Source organism: Callionymus lyra, chromosome 18 (assembly GCF_982586985.1).
Source record: "Callionymus lyra chromosome 18, fCalLyr1.hap1.1, whole genome shotgun sequence".
Lineage (NCBI taxonomy): Eukaryota > Metazoa > Chordata > Actinopteri > Syngnathiformes > Callionymidae > Callionymus > Callionymus lyra.
The window spans coordinates 1,748,387-1,764,982 of NC_141835.1; the positions used below are offsets into that span (position 1 = coordinate 1,748,387).

General features: G+C 37.4%; 1 protein-coding gene across 2 annotated transcripts in view; it reads right to left on the bottom strand.

Annotated features, from left to right (window-relative positions):
* The window catches only part of rps6ka1 (ribosomal protein S6 kinase a, polypeptide 1), a 55,915-nt gene extending 43,053 nt beyond the window's left edge, over positions 1-12,862 (bottom strand). The window contains exon 1 of one of the 2 annotated variants that reach the window (XM_087779475.1): positions 12,472-12,862. In XM_087779475.1, the coding sequence (XP_087635601.1) occupies positions 12,472-12,534 (63 nt within the window). In that variant the 5' untranslated portion in view covers positions 12,535-12,862. The remainder of the gene's footprint in view (positions 1-12,471) is intronic. The other variant, XM_087779477.1, reaches the window with a different exon arrangement.
* Between the last annotated feature and the right edge of the window lie 3,734 nt (positions 12,863-16,596).

Below are 16,596 nucleotides of genomic sequence, written 5' to 3' on the forward strand. Positions count from 1 at the left end.
AAATTGTTGATTATAGTTGAAAATTGTTTGATTATAGTTGAAAATTGTTTGATTATAGTTGAAAATTGTTTGATTATAGTTAAAAATTGTTGATTATAGTTGAAAATTGTTTGATTATAGTTGAAAATTGTTTGATTATAGTTGAAAATTGTTTGATTATAGTTAAAAATTGTTGATTATAGTTGAAAATTGTTTGATTATAGTTGAAAATTGTTTGATTATAGTTGAAAATTGTTGGATTCTAGTTGAAAATTGTTTGATTATAGTTGAAAATTGTTTGATTATAGTTGAAAATTGTTTGATTATAGTTGAAAATTGTTTGATTATAGTTAAAAATTGTTGATTATAGTTAAAAATTGTTGATTATAGTCGAAAATTGTTGGATTCTAGTTAAAAATTGTTGATTATAGTCGAAAATTGTTGGATTATAGTTGAAAATTGTTTGATTATAGTTAAAAATTGTTGATTATAGTTGAAAATTGTTTGATTATAGTTGAAAATTGTTTGATTATAGTTAAAAATTGTTGATTATAGTTGAAAATTGTTTGATTATAGTTGAAAATTGTTTGATTATAGTTGAAAATTGTTTGATTATAGTTAAAAATTGTTGATTATAGTTGAAAATTGTTTGATTATAGTTGAAAATTGTTTGATTATAGTTGAAAATTGTTTGATTATAGTTAAAAATTGTTGGATTGTAGTTGAAAATTGTTTGATTATAGTTGAAAATTGTTTGATTATAGTTGAAAATTGTTTGATTATAGTTAAAAATTGTTGATTATAGTCGAAAATTGTTGGATTCTAGTTGAAAATTGTTTGATTATAGTTGAAAATTGTTGGATTATAGTTAAAAATTGTTGATTAAAGTTGAAAATTGTTGATTATAGTTGAAAATTGTTTGATTATAGTTGAAAATTGTTTGATTATAGTTAAAATTGTTTGATTATAGTTGAAAATTGTTTGATTATAGTTAAAAATTGTTGATTAAAGTTGAAAATTGTTGATTATAGTTGAAAATTGTTTGATTATAGTTGAAAATTGTTGGATTCTAGTTGAAAATTGTTGGATTCTAGTTCAAAATTGTTGATTATAGTTCAAAATTGTTTGATTATAGTTGAAAATTGTTTGATTATAGTTGAAAATTGTTGGATTCTAGTTGAAAATTGTTGGATTCTAGTTAAAAATTGTTGATTATAGTTGAAAATTGTTTGATTATAGTTGAAAATTGTTTGATTATAGTTCAAAATTGTTTGATTATAGTTGAAAATTGTTGGATTATAGTTGAAAATTGTTGATTATAGTTCAAAATTGTTTGATTATAGTTGAAAATTGTTGGATTATAGTTAATTGTTTGGTGGTACATGTATGACATTCATGTACAAGATGAGATTGAAGAAAAAAAATGAAATGAATAAACAGTTGAGATACTTTAGTTACTCAGAGCTTCTCTCACTGTCAGTTATTGTGTCGCCATGACGATGAACGAGTAAACGAAGCGACACTCAGGCGTCAACAAGAGAATATTCTTCAATAAAACTTTATTTGTTCTACTTTATTTCTGCAGCTTCTTGTCGTTTGTCTGCAATAAAGTTTCACGACGACACAAACAAAGTGAAGGAACAAAGTAACGATGATGACGACGAAGATAAAGAAGATGAATGTGGTTCTGAAGACAAGTGTGTGCTTGTTGTGTTGTTATCGGACGCACACCTTCATTACTGTGATTCAAGAGTTCATTAAAGGAGAGTGTGAACACACACACACACACACACACACACACACACACACACACACACACACACACACACACACACACACACACACACACACACACACACACACACACACACACACACACACACACACACACACACACACACACACACACACACACACACACACACACACACACACACACACACACACACACACACACACACACACACACACACACACCTCCTGGACTTCATCTGGACACCAGTGTCTCTGCTTGGTTTCCTGGCAACTGAGAAACATCTTCGGATCAGAACCGATCCCAGCGAGTGTCGCGACTCAAGAGACACTTTTAGTTTTTCTTTCTGCACTGAAGTGATTTTCCTTCAAACATCGAAGACAAGAAAGACTGAACGGCATCATTTTAGATACTTTGTGTATTAATACATGATGTTGTTAGTACTTTAATGTAGACAAACACCGGTGATGCGTTCAATGACAGTGGGATATTTTATGGATAAACGTTAAATTAACACATTAAGACAGAAAACATCTTTTATTTCAATTTGAGAAGAAAAACTTTGTGCGTTTGACTCGTTTATTATTATTTTGTTTGTTATTAACTTTCATTCAAAGGTTGTTGTGTTGTTGATGTTTGGACATATTTTGGTTTGAAAACTAATGAAAGCAGTTACGACTGAGGACGAGAGGATACAGTGAGTCCAGCAGTTACGACTTCTAGAGTCATGTGTAAATACTACAACATGTCGCATCAACACACTCTTGACAATTGAAGACTCACTTTCACTCCCCAGTGACGACAACACAGCAACACAACAATGTAACCACGAGTCACACCCAGATCAGTGGAGACTCTGCCTGTACTTGAGCAAACATGTACCTGCAGAACTCAACCTTCGACCTTCGACCTTCGACCTTCGATGATTCATATTTGGAAACATTATTATGTTGATCACCTGTCATCCGTCAATCAAACCTTCCTTCTGTCAATCAATCCTTCCTTCCGTCAATACATCCTTCCTTCCGTCAATACATCCTTCCTTCCGTCAGTCAATCCTTCCGTCAGTCAATCCTTCCGTCAGTCAATCCTTCCGTCAGTCAATCCTTCCTTCCGTCAATCAATCCTTCCGTCAGTCAATCCTTCCTTCCGTCAATCAATCCTTCCTTCCGTCAATACATCCTTCCTTCCGTCAGTCAATCCTTCCTTCCGTCAGTCAATCCTTCCTTCCGTCAGTCAATCCTTCCTTCCGTCAATACATCCTTCCTTCCGTCAGTCAATCCTTCCTTCCGTCAGTCAATCCTTCCTTCCGTCAATCAATCCTTCCTTCCGTCAATACATCCTTCCTTCCGTCAGTCAATCCTTCCTTCCGTCAGTCAATCCTTCCGTCAGTCAATCCTTCCTTCCGTCAATACATCCTTCCTTCCGTCAATACATCCTTCCTTCCGTCAGTCAATCCTTCCTTCCGTCAATACATCCTTCCTTCCGTCAGTCAATCCTTCCTTCCGTCAGTCAATCCTTCCTTCCGTCAGTCAATCCTTCCTTCCGTCAATCAATCCTTCCTTCCGTCAATCAAACCTTCCTTCCGTCAATCAATCCTTCCTTCCGTCAATACATCCTTCCTTCCGTCAGTCAATCCTTCCTTCCGTCAGTCAATCCTTCCGTCAGTCAATCCTTCCTTCCGTCAATCAATCCTTCCTTCCGTCAATACATCCTTCCTTCCGTCAGTCAATCCTTCCTTCCGTCAATACATCCTTCCTTCCGTCAGTCAATCCTTCCTTCCGTCAGTCAATCCTTCCTTCCGTCAGTCAATCCTTCCTTCCGTCAATCAAACCTTCCTTCCGTCAGTCAATCCTTCCTTCCGTCAGTCAATCCTTCCTTCCGTCAGTCAATCCTTCCTTCCGTCAATACATCCTTCCTTCCGTCAGTCAATCCTTCCTTCCGTCAATCAATCCTTCCTTCCGTCAATACATCCTTCCTTCCGTCAGTCAATCCTTCCTTCCGTCAATCAATCCTTCCTTCCGTCAATACATCCTTCCTTCCGTCAGTCAATCCTTCCTTCCGTCAATCAATCCTTCCTTCCGTCAATACATCCTTCCTTCTGTCAGTCAATCCTTCCTTCCGTCAATACATCCTTCCTTCCGTCAGTCAATCCTTCCTTCCGTCAATACATCCTTCCTTCCGTCAGTCAATCCTTCCTTCCGTCAGTCAATCCTTCCTTCCGTCAGTCAATCCTTCCTTCCGTCAGTCAATCCTTCCTTCCGTCAATCAATCCTTCCTTCCGTCAATCAAACCTTCCTTCCGTCAGTCAATCCTTCCTTCCGTCAGTCAATCCTTCCTTCCGTCAGTCAATCCTTCCTTCCGTCAATACATCCTTCCTTCCGTCAGTCAATCCTTCCTTCCGTCAATCAATCCTTCCTTCCGTCAATACATCCTTCCTTCCGTCAGTCAATCCTTCCTTCCGTCAATCAATCCTTCCTTCCGTCAATACATCCTTCCTTCCGTCAGTCAATCCTTCCTTCCGTCAATCAATCCTTCCTTCCGTCAATACATCCTTCCTTCCGTCAGTCAATCCTTCCTTCCGTCAATCAATCCTTCCTTCCGTCAGTCAATCCTTCCTTCCGTCAATCAATCCTTCCTTCCGTCAATACATCCTTCCTTCTGTCAGTCAATCCTTCCTTCCGTCAATACATCCTTCCTTCCGTCAATACATCCTTCCTTCCGTCAGTCAATCCTTCCTTCCGTCAATACATCCTTCCTTCCGTCAGTCAATCCTTCCTTCCGTCAATACATCCTTCCTTCTGTCAATCAATCAGGGATCATCTTGATCGATCACTTTGATTAGTTTTGTTAAAGAAAAAAGATATGATGAGAAAATATTTCAGTTCAACTTAAAGTTTCTTTTATCAAATAAAGACTTAAAACCGTCAAATCAAAAGTAAAATTATCTTCTGGAAAATTTATCAAAACATTTTCAAACAAATGTTGATAAAATGTTGAACTGAAGGAGAAAAGATTCACAGAATCATGTGAACGTCACTCAGACTTCCTGGTTCCTCAGGTCACATGATCAAAGATGATTCACCACAAACGTTATCAGTTTTTAACAGCGGCAGCAACGAGAAACGAAAGAGCGCAGCAGTCATCTGTCCTTGTCTAGGCCACGCCCCTTTACAGGTGATCGTGTCGTAAAGTTAGACATTTTTCTTGATTAAATAAAACTCTTCTCTGGCTGTGAAACCGATAATAATGAATAAATAATGAACACGACCAGAACCTCCAACGATCGGTTCATGTTTCCCTCCTAAAGGTTTTGTCGTCTTTTAACATCGGTTCTTTACGCTGCCGTCTCCAACACTTACTCGCAGCTTCTTTATTGGTTTTTTTCCTGATCAGCCGAACCATCAACTTAAAAGTTTAAACCATCGTCTTCCTCACATCGTCTCTTCCGCTAGAGCGCCTCCTGGAGGTGGAAAATATATAGACTTATAAATATATAGATCCTGTAGAATTAGAGCTGCACGATATTGGAAATATGTCCGATATTCAATATTAGTGTCTTGAAGTGCGATATCGATATTAATGCGATATTTTTTCTTTCACCTAAAAATGTATCGCCGTACAGGAGCGAGTACTGTAGTGAAGGTCCGGGGGTTTAAAGAAGGAAAACAATGTAATATTTCCCTTAGGTTTATTTCAATGCTTCGGTGTCGACATGATGGTAGTAAAATATCTCTTATAACGCTCAGTCTCGCGGGACTTGCCTCCGTTTTCCCGCCAAACTGAGCGACATCAGAGAGGAGCCACCGGCGCGTCGTGATATCACCTAATCAATAATAAATCCTTGTACACGCACACATAACACTTTATAAATGATGCTAACAACTTAGCTTGTTAGCATACGGTGAAGACGCACACATAACACTTTATAAATGATGCTAACAACTTAGCTCATTAGCATACGGTGAAGACGCACACATAACACTTTATAAATGACGCTAACAACTTAGCTCGTTAGCATACGGTGAAGACGCACACATAACACTTTATAAATGACGCTAACAACTTAGCTTGTTAGCATACGGTGAAGACACACACATAACACTTTATAAATGATGCTAACAACTTAGCTCGTTAGCATACGGTGAAGACGCACACATAACACTTTATAAATGACGCTAACAACTTAGCTCGTTAGCATACGGAGAAGACGGACAGGTTTGTTTGGAAGTTCACGATCTTCTAAGAAAACAACTGAGACGAGATGAAAAGTTCTTACAATATGTTGCTTTAACAAAGGAGGTTGAAAGAGACGAGTGACTGGATCACTAGTGTTTGACTAGATCATAAGTTAGTATTACTTCACTGGATCACTAGTGTTTGACTAGATCATAAGTTAGTATTACTTCACTGGATCACTAGTGTTTGACTAGATCATAAGTTAGTATTACTTCACTGGATCACTAGTGTTTGACTAGATCATAAGTTAGTATTACTTCACTGGATCACTAGTGTTTGACTAGATCATAAGTTAGTATTACTTCACTGGATCACTAGTGTTTGACTAGATCATAAGTTAGTATTACTTCACTGGATCACTAGTGTTTGACTAGATCATAAGTTAGTATTACTTCACTGGATCACTAGTGTTTGACTAGATCATAAGTTAGTATTACTTCACTGGATCACTAGTGTTTGACTAGATCATAAGTTAGTATTACTTCACTGGATCACTAGTGTTTGACTAGATCATAAGTTAGTATTACTTCACTGGATCACTAGTGTTTGACTAGATCATAAGTTAGTATTACTTCACTGGATCACTAGTGTTTGACTAGATCACAAGTTAGTATTACTTCACTGGATCACTAGTGTTTGACTAGATCATAAGTTAGCATTACTTCACTGGATCACTAGTGTTTGACTAGATCATAAATTAGTATTACTTCACTGGATCACTAGTGTTTGACTAGATCATAAGTTAGTATTACTTCACTGGATCACTAGTGTTTGACTAGATCATAAATTAGTATTACTTCACTGGATCACTAGTGTTTGACTAGATCATAAATTAGTATTACTTCACTGGATCACTAGTGTTTGACTAGATCATAAGTTAGTATTACTTCACTGGATCACTAGTGTTTGACTAGATCATAAGTTAGTATTACTTCACTGGATCACTAGTGTTTGACTAGATCATAAGTTAGTATTACTTCACTGGATCACTAGTGTTTGACTAGATCATAAGTTAGTATTACTTCACTGGATCACTAGTGTTTGACTAGATCACAAGTTAGTATTACTTCACTGGATCACTAGTGTTTGACTAGATCATAAGTTAGTATTACTTCACTGGATCACTAGTGTTTGACTAGATCATAAGTTAGTATTACTTCACTGGATCACTAGTGTTTGACTAGATCATAAGTTAGTATTACTTCACTGGATACACTGAGCCAAGACGCGTCGTCATAGCAACCGAGCCTAAAGCTGCACAGTTCACAGACGGACGGAGACGTAAACAACAACAAGACATAAAAGTACAAACTGACAACTTTACAGAACGTGACACTGATTGATCGAAGTGATTAAAAAATGCTTGATTTATACAATAAAATGTTATAAATTATCACGTTTTTCGATCATAACACACGTGTCAATATCGCAATATGGATTTTTTTTGATATATCGTGAAGCTCTAGTGTAGAAGAAGCAGCAGCTTTTATATCCTGGAAAGGGAAAGAAATGAAGAGACGCCTGAAGGCTAAGAAGCTGCTCACAGGTGGACGGAGAGAAATCTACTGAGGCTCTTATTGTGAAAAGCTCTCTCTGCACGTCCTCAGCAGCTTCGATCCAACAGTGAAGAAGAGAAGGTTTGTTTGTGCATCAGTTCAACACGACCGACTCGACCTTCAGACCAGAAGCTTCTCAAGAGGAAACTTATTCTGAAAAACGACTTTTATTGTGACAGATCGAAGCAGGAAGTAGACACTGATCCTCTTCAGATTATTATAGATATTCAAACTCTTCACAGGATCATCGACACCATCTGTTCAGTGACTCAACCCTCGAGCAGAACAACCTGGAACCTCCAACTCAAACCGTCAGCTGGAAGTCTGCACGGTATACAGAAAATATCCATATCACGATATTTATCATTTTTTATTGTATAAATCAAGCATTTCTTAAATGATCACTTCGATCAATCAGTGTCACGTTCTGTAAAGTTGTCAATTTGTACTTCTATGTCTCGTTGTTGTTTACGTCTCCGTCCGTCTGTGAACTGTGTGGCGCAGCTTGTTAGGCTCGGTTGCTATGGCGACGCGTCTTGGCTCAGTATATCCAGTGAAGTAATACTAACTTATGATCTAGTCAAACACTAGTGATCCAGTGAAGTAATACTAACTTATGATCTAGTCAAACACTAGTGATCCAGTGAAGTAATACTAACTTATGATCTAGTCAAACACTAGTGATCCAGTGAAGTAATACTAACTTATGATCTAGTCAAACACTAGTGATCTAGTGAAGTAATACTAACTTATGATCTAGTCAAACACTAGTGATCCAGTGAAGTAATACTAACTTATGATCTAGTCAAACACTAGTGATCTAGTGAAGTAATACCAACTTATGATCTAGTCAAACACTAGTGATCCAGTGAAGTAATACTAACTTATGATCTAGTCAAACACTAGTGATCTAGTGAAGTAATACTAACTTATGATCTAGTCAAACACTAGTGATCCAGTGAAGTAATACTAACTTATGATCTAGTCAAACACTAGTGATCCAGTGAAGTAATACTAACTTATGATCTAGTCAAACACTAGTGATCCAGTGAAGTAATACTAACTTATGATCTAGTCAAACACTAGTGATCCAGTGAAGTAATACTAACTTATGATCTAGTCAAACACTTGTGATCCAGTGAAGTAATACTAACTTATGATCTAGTCAAACACTAGTGATCCAGTGAAGTAATACTAACCTATGATCTAGTCAAACACTAGTGATCCAGTGAAGTAATACTAACTTATGATCTAGTCAAACACTAGTGATCCAGTGAAGTAATACTAACTTATGATCTAGTCAAACACTAGTGATCCAGTGAAGTAATACTAACTTATGATCTAGTCAAACACTAGTGATCCAGTCGTTGTTTTCTTATAAGTTGTTTTCTTTGACCGTCTGCTAACGAGCTAAGTTGTTAGCGTCATTTATAAAGTGTTATGTGTGCGTGTACAAGGATTTATTATTGATTTGGTGATATCACGACGCGCCGGCGGCTCCTCTCTGATGTCGCTTAGTTTGGAGGGAAAACTGAAACTGAGCATTTTAAGTGATATTTTTAATTTCCTTCTCTAAATCCCTGGACCTTCACTACAGTAGTAAAGTTTTCTTTTGCTGAAAATTAAAATGAACCTCAAGATTTGAACCATGAGTCGATACTGAATGTGTTTTGACTAAATAATGTCACATTTACAACTATCGTAATTGTAACTAAAGTTCTTCTCTCTGGATAGAAGTCGACTTCTTTAAAACCCAATAACTTCACGTGTCAAACTAGTAGATGCTTCTATCTCTTATTATTAAAGTGTTTTCACTTCTATCTCTTATTATCAAAGTGTTTTCACTTCTATCTTTTATTATTAAAGTGTTTTCACTTCTATCTCTTATTATCAAAGTATTTTCACTTCTATCTCTTATTATCAAAGTGTTTTCACTTCTATCTTTTATTATTAAAGTGTTTTCACTTCTATCTTTTATTATTAAAGTGTTTTCACTTCTATCTTTTATTATTAAAGTGTTTTCACTTCTATCTCTTATTATCAAAGTATTTTCACTTCTATCTCTTATTATCAAAGTGTTTTCACTTCTATCTTTTATTATTAAAGTATTTTCACTTCTATCTCTTATTATTAAAGTGTTTTCACTTCTATCTTTTATTATCAAAGTGTTTTCACTTCTATCTTTTATTATCAAAGTGTTTTCACTTCTATCTCATATTATCAAAGTATTTTCACTTCTATCTCTTATTATCAAAGTATTTTCACTTCTATCTCTTATTATCAAAGTGTTTTCACTTCTATCTCTTATTATCAAAGTGTTTTCACTTCTATCTCTTATTATTAAAGTGTTTTCACTTCTATCTCTTATTATTAAAGTGTTTTCACTTCTATCTCATATTATCAAAGTGTTTTCACTTCTATCTCTTATTATTAAAGTGTTTTCACTTCCATCTCTTATTATTAAAGTGTTTTCACTTCTATCTCATATTATCAAAGTGTTTTCACTTCTATCTTTTATTATTAAAGTGTTTTCACTTCTATCTTTTATTATCAAAGTGTTTTCACTTCTATCTTTTATTATTAAAGTGTTTTCACTTCTATCTTTTATTATCAAAGTGTTTTCACTTCTATCTCTTATTATCAAAGTGTTTTCACTTCTATCTTTTATTATCAAAGTGTTTTCACTTCTATCTCTTATTATTAAAGTGTTTTCACTTCTATCTCATATTATCAAAGTGTTTTCACTTCTATCTTTTATTATTAAAGTGTTTTCACTTCTATCTTTTATTATTAAAGTGTTTTCACTTCTATCTTTTATTATTAAAGTGTTTTCACTTCTATCTCATATTATCAAAGTGTTTTCACTTCTATCTCTTATTATCAAAGTTTTTTCACTTCTATCTTTTATTATCAAAGTGTTTTCACTTCTATCTTTTATTATTAAAGTGTTTTCACTTCTATCTCTTATTATCAAAGTGTTTTCACTTCTATTTCATATTATCAAAGTGTTTTCACTTCTATCTTTTATTATTAAAGTGTTTTCACTTCTATCTTTTATTATCAAAGTGTTTTCACTTCTATCTCTTATTATCAAAGTTTTTTCACTTCTATCTTTTATTATCAAAGTGTTTTCACTTCTATCTTTTATTATTAAAGTGTTTTCACTTCTATCTCTTATTATTAAAGTGTTTTCACTTCTATCTTTTATTATTAAAGTGTTTTCACTTCTATATTTTATTATCAAAGTGTTTTCACTTCTATCTTTTATTATTAGAGTGTTTTCACTTCTATCTCTTATTATTAAAGTGTTTTCACTTCTATCTATATTTTCAAAGTGTTTTCACTTCTATCTCTTATTATCAAAGTGTTTTCACTTCTATATCTTATTATTAAAGTGTTTTCACTTCTATCTTTTATTATCAAAGTGTTTTCACTTCTATCTTTTATTATTAAAGTGTTTCCACTTCTATCTCTTATTATCAAAGTATTTTCACTTCTATCTCTTATTATCAAAGTGTTTTCACTTCTATCTCTTATTATTAAAGTCTTTTCACTTCTATCTCTTATTATTAAAGTGTTTTCACTTCTATCTCATATTATCAAAGTGTTTTCACTTCTATCTCTTATTATTAAAGTGTTTTCACTTCCATCTCTTATTATTAAAGTGTTTTCACTTCTATCTCATATTATCAAAGTGTTTTCACTTCTATCTTTTATTATTAAAGTGTTTTCACTTCTATCTCTTATTATCAAAGTGTTTTCACTTCTATCTTTTATTATTAAAGTGTTTTCACTTCTATCTTTTATTATCAAAGTGTTTTCACTTCTATCTCTTATTATCAAAGTGTTTTCACTTCTATCTCTTATTATTAAAGTGTTTTCACTTCTATCTTTTATTATCAAAGTGTTTTCACTTCTATCTTTTATTATTAAAGTGTTTTCACTTCTATCTCTTATTATTGAAGTGTTTTCACTTCTATCTTTTATTATCAAAGTGTTTTCACTTCTATCTCTTATTATTAAAGTGTTTTCACTTCTATCTCTTATTATTAAAGTGTTTTCACTTCTATCTTTTATTATTAAAGTGTTTTCACTTCTATCTTTTATTATTAAAGTGTTTTCACTTCTATCTCTTATTATTAAAGTGTTTTCACTTCTATCTCTTATTATTAAAGTATTTTCACTTCTATCTCTTATTATTAAAGTATTTTCACTTCTATCTTTTATAATTAAAGTGTTTTCACTTCTATCTCTTATTATTAAAGTGTAAACCTTCACTAAGAAATAAATAGTGTTTATTTTCAACACTGTGTAAATGTCATGATATTTCATTATGTTTTGTATAAACTGTAAAAATGCTGAAGCAACAATTTGTGTTTGTTTTATAAGAAACTCGATTATAAACAAAGTTAAACTGTGTTTTCGTGAGTAATCCTTCATGTACTTTGACAAACAACTTTTAAATATATACATTTAATGATTATTTCAAAAATATTTGGGTTAGTTTTTCCTCTTGTTCTTCCATTTATTTACGAGTTTTAATACCAAGACATTGACATCATTTTGAATTAAATATGACAGAAAATAACATTTTATGATATTTTATACTCGATAAAATAACAAATATGGATCATTTATCGAATATAAAAACACAAAAGTTTTATCAACAACTGAATCAATCACTGATAATAAATCACATCCTCGTGCGTCTCGAACGAGAAGAAGAAGAAGAAGAAGGTGAAGAAGAAGGAGGAGGTGAAGAAGAAGGAGGAGGTGAAGAAGAAGGAGGTGAAGAAGAAGAAGAAGGAGAAGAAGAAGGAGGTGAAGAAGAAGAAGGAGGTGAAGAAGAAGGAGGTGAAGAAGAAGAAGAAGGTGAAGAAGGAGGTGAAGAAGAAGAAGGAGGTGAAGAATAATAGTAAGAAGTTGGGCTCGGAGCTCAGGTACCTCCGGGTCCAGCTGCAGCAGCTCCATACTGGGCCATGGTTCCGCGATCTGAGCGAGAGGCATGATGTTCTGAAGAAGGTTCTGGTCTGAAGAAGGTTCGGGTCTGAAGAAGGTTCGGGTCTGAAGAAGGTTCGGGTCTGAAGAACCGGATCCTCGTCGATGCTCGTGATCCAAGGTAGAGTCCAGAGAAGCTCGTGCTCGCAGGTGAGACGGGTCGTGTCCGCGCGCGCGTCAGTCGAGCGATAAAACCGCGTGAAGGTGTCACTCCTGCGTCTGCGCACCAGGACTCCAGGACTCCAGGACTCGGTTCTTCGGTTCGAGTCTGTGTTCGGTTCGTTTGGACCTTCAGCAGCAGCAGCAGCAGCAGCGCGGGGAAGTACGAGCTGCTCGAGCCTTGTCGCGCTGTGATTGGTGGACGCCGGCGCGGCTCCTCGGCCCCGCCCACTTTTCTCCAGGGTCGCCGCGCGCCCCCTGCCGGCGGAGGACAGGAAGTGCAACTACGTCATGTGGACTCGGACGGGTCGTTGACGGACAGATCAGGAGAATTATGACGCGTGGCTCTGACGTCACGGTCCACGTCATCCCGGACGAGTCGAGAGGTTGATGAAGGAAGAGAAGAACAAACGGATGTTTTTAAAGAAAAGATGATTATTTGAAAAATCTTTGAATAATTGTTCTTTGAGAAGAATAAATATTTTAAATAAAAATGAATAAATGCTTCTACGTATATTTAAAAACATGTACTTGGATAAATATAAAAAAGGAGAGAATCTTAAACATATATATTCACAAAACTTTATTGTTCAAGCGGCGTGAACAGAGCTGCGTCTGCTGATGGTTTTATTCTGAAGGTCACTCTTGGACGGTCCAGATGTTCGACCACAAGTCACTATGCTCCTGAAGGTTCTTAAAAGTATCTTCTTACGTTCAACATGAACCTTCAGACCTTCAGCAACATCTTCATCATCTCAACATCAAACATCATCATCATCTCATCATCATCATCACCTCTGAAGATCCTCGCGTTCTTTCTCTGACGACTTGTTCACGACGTTCTTCAGACCTTCAGACCTTCAGCAACATCTTCATCATCTCAACATCAAAATCATCCACTCTGAAGATCCTCACGTTCTTCAAACCTTCAGACCTTCAGCAACATCTTCATCATCTCAACATCAAACATCATCCACTCTGAAGATCCTCACGTTCTTCAAACCTTCAGACCTTCAGCAACACCTTCATCATCTCAACATCGAACACCTTCATCATCTCAACATCAAACATCATCCACTCTGAAGATCCTCACGTTCCTTCTCTGACGACGTGTTCGCGACATTCTTCAAACCTTCAGACCTTCAGCAACACCTTCATCATCTCAACATCGAACACCTTCATCATCCACTCTGAAGATCCTCACGTTCTTCAAACCTTCAGACCTTCAGCAACACCTTCATCATCTCAACATCGAACACCTTCATCATCCACTCTGAAGATCCTCACGTTCTTCAAACCTTCTGACCTTCAGCAACACCTTCATCATCTCAACATCAAACATCATCCACTCTGAAGATCCTCACGTTCTTCAAACCTTCTGACCTTCAGCAACATCTTCATCATCTCAACATCAAACATCATCCACTCTGAAGATCCTCACGTTCTTCAAACCTTCTGACCTTCAGCAACATCTTCATCATCTCAACATCAAACATCATCCACTCTGAAGATCCTCACGTTCTTCAACCCTGGTCTTCACCATCACGTGGTCACTGATCAAACTCTTCTGCTCCTCATTCATCTCAGTCGTTGCTGCTTCTGTTGCTATTGGCAACAAGAGATTCATTCAAATAGAAATTGAATAGAAAATAAAGATTAGAAACAAACCATTGATGGAAAATCATTGATGATGTGAAACAAGTTCAAGTCACTTCTTGTCATTAATCTGATGAACATCAAGAACCTCATGAGTTGATTGTTTTATCTTCTCCTCCTTCACAGCAGCAACATGAGTCTTCTCCTCCTCCTCCTCTCTTACTGCAGGTCTACTCCTCCTCCTCCTCTCTTACTGCAGGTTTACTCCTCCTCCTCCTCTCTTACTGCAGGTTTACTCCTCCTCCTCCTCTCTTACTGCAGGTTTACTCCTCCTCCTCTCTTATTGTAGGTTTACTCCTCCTCCTCCTCTCTTACTGCAGGTTTACTCCTCCTCCTCCTCTCTTACTGTAGGTTTACTCCTCCTCCTCCTCTCTTACTGCAGGTTTACTCCTCCTCCTCCTCTCTTACTGCAGGTTTACTCCTCCTCCTCCTCTCTTACTGCAGGTTTACTCCTCCTCCTCCTCTCTTACTGCAGGTTTACTCCTCCTCCTCTCTTATTGTAGGTTTACTCCTCCTCCTCCTCTCTTACTGCAGGTTTACTCCTCCTCCTCCTCTCTTACTGTAGGTTTACTCCTCCTCCTCCTCTCTTACTGTAGGTTTACTCCTCCTCCTCCTCTCTTACTGCAGGTTTACTCCTCCTCCTCCTCTCTTACTGCAGGTTTACTCCTCCTCCTCCTCTCTTACTGCAGGTTTACTCCTCCTCCTCCTCTCTTACTGCAGGTTTACTCCTCCTCCTCCTCTCTTACTGCAGGTCTACTCCTCCTCCTCCTCTCTTACTGCAGTTTTACTCCTCCTCCTCTCTTACTGCAGGTTTACTCCTCCTCCTCTCTTACTGCAGGTTTACTCCTCCTCCTCCTCTCTTACTGCAGTTTTACTCCTCCTCCTCTCTTACTGCAGGTTTACTCCTCCTCCTCCTCTCTTACTGCAGGTTTACTCCTCCTCCTCTCTTACTGCAGGTTTACTCCTCCTCCTCCTCTCTTACTGCAGTTTTACTCCTCCTCCTCTCTTACTGCAGGTCTACTCCTCCTCCTCTCTTACTGCAGGTTTACTCCTCCTCCTCGTCTCTTACTGCAGGTTTACTCCTCCTCCTCTCTTACTGCAGGTTTACTCCTCCTCCTCCTCTCTTTCTGCAGTTTTACTCCTCCTCCTCTCTTACTGCAGGTTTACTCCTCCTCCTCTCTTACTGCAGGTTTACTCCTCCTCCTCCTCTCTTACTGCAGGTTTACTCCTCCTCCTCGTCTCTTACTGCAGGTTTACTCCTCCTCCTCGTCTCTTACTGCAGGTTTACTCCTCCTCCTCTCTTACTGCAGGTTTACTCCTCCTCCTCCTCTCTTACTGCAGTTTTACTCCTCCTCCTCCTCTCTTACTGCAGGTTTACTCCTCCTCCTCCTCCTCTCTTACTGCAGTTTTACTCCTCCTCCTCCTCTCTTACTGCAGTCTTACTCCTCCTCCTCCTCCTCCTCTCTTACTGCAGTTTTACTCCTCCTCCTCCTCTGTTACTGCAGTTTTACTCCTCCTCCTCCTCTCTTACTGCAGGTTTACTCCTCCTCCTCTCTTACTGCAGTTTTACTCCTCCTCCTCCTCTCTTACTGCAGTTTTACTCCTCCTCCTCCTCTCTTACTGCAGTTTTACTCCTCCTCCTCTCTTACTGCAGGTCTACTCCTCCTCCTCTCTTACTGCAGGTTTACTCCTCCTCCTCCTCTCTTACTGCAGTTTTACTCCTCCTCCTCTCTTACTGCAGGTCTACTCCTCCTCCTCTCTTACTGCAGGTTTACTCCTCCTCCTCGTCTCTTACTGCAGGTTTACTCCTCCTCCTCTCTTACTGCAGGTTTACTCCTCCTCCTCCTCTCTTACTGCAGTTTTACTCCTCCTCCTCTCTTACTGCAGGTTTACTCCTCCTCCTCCTCTCTTACTGCAGGTTTACTCCTCCTCCTCGTCTCTTACTGCAGGTTTACTCCTCCTCCTCTCTTACTGCAGTTTTACTCCTCCTCCTCTCTTACTGCAGGTTTACTCCTCCTCCTCGTCTCTTACTGCAGGTTTACTCCTCCTCCTCTCTTACTGCAGGTTTACTCCTCCTCCTCCTCTCTTACTGCAGTTTTACTCCTCCTCCTCCTCTCTTACTGCAGGTTTACTCCTCCTCCTCCTCCTCTCTTACTGCAGTTTTACTCCTCCTCCTCCTCTCTTACTGCAGTCTTACTCCTCCTCCTCCTCCTCCTCTCTTACTGCAGTTTTACTCCTCCTCCTCCTCTCTTACTG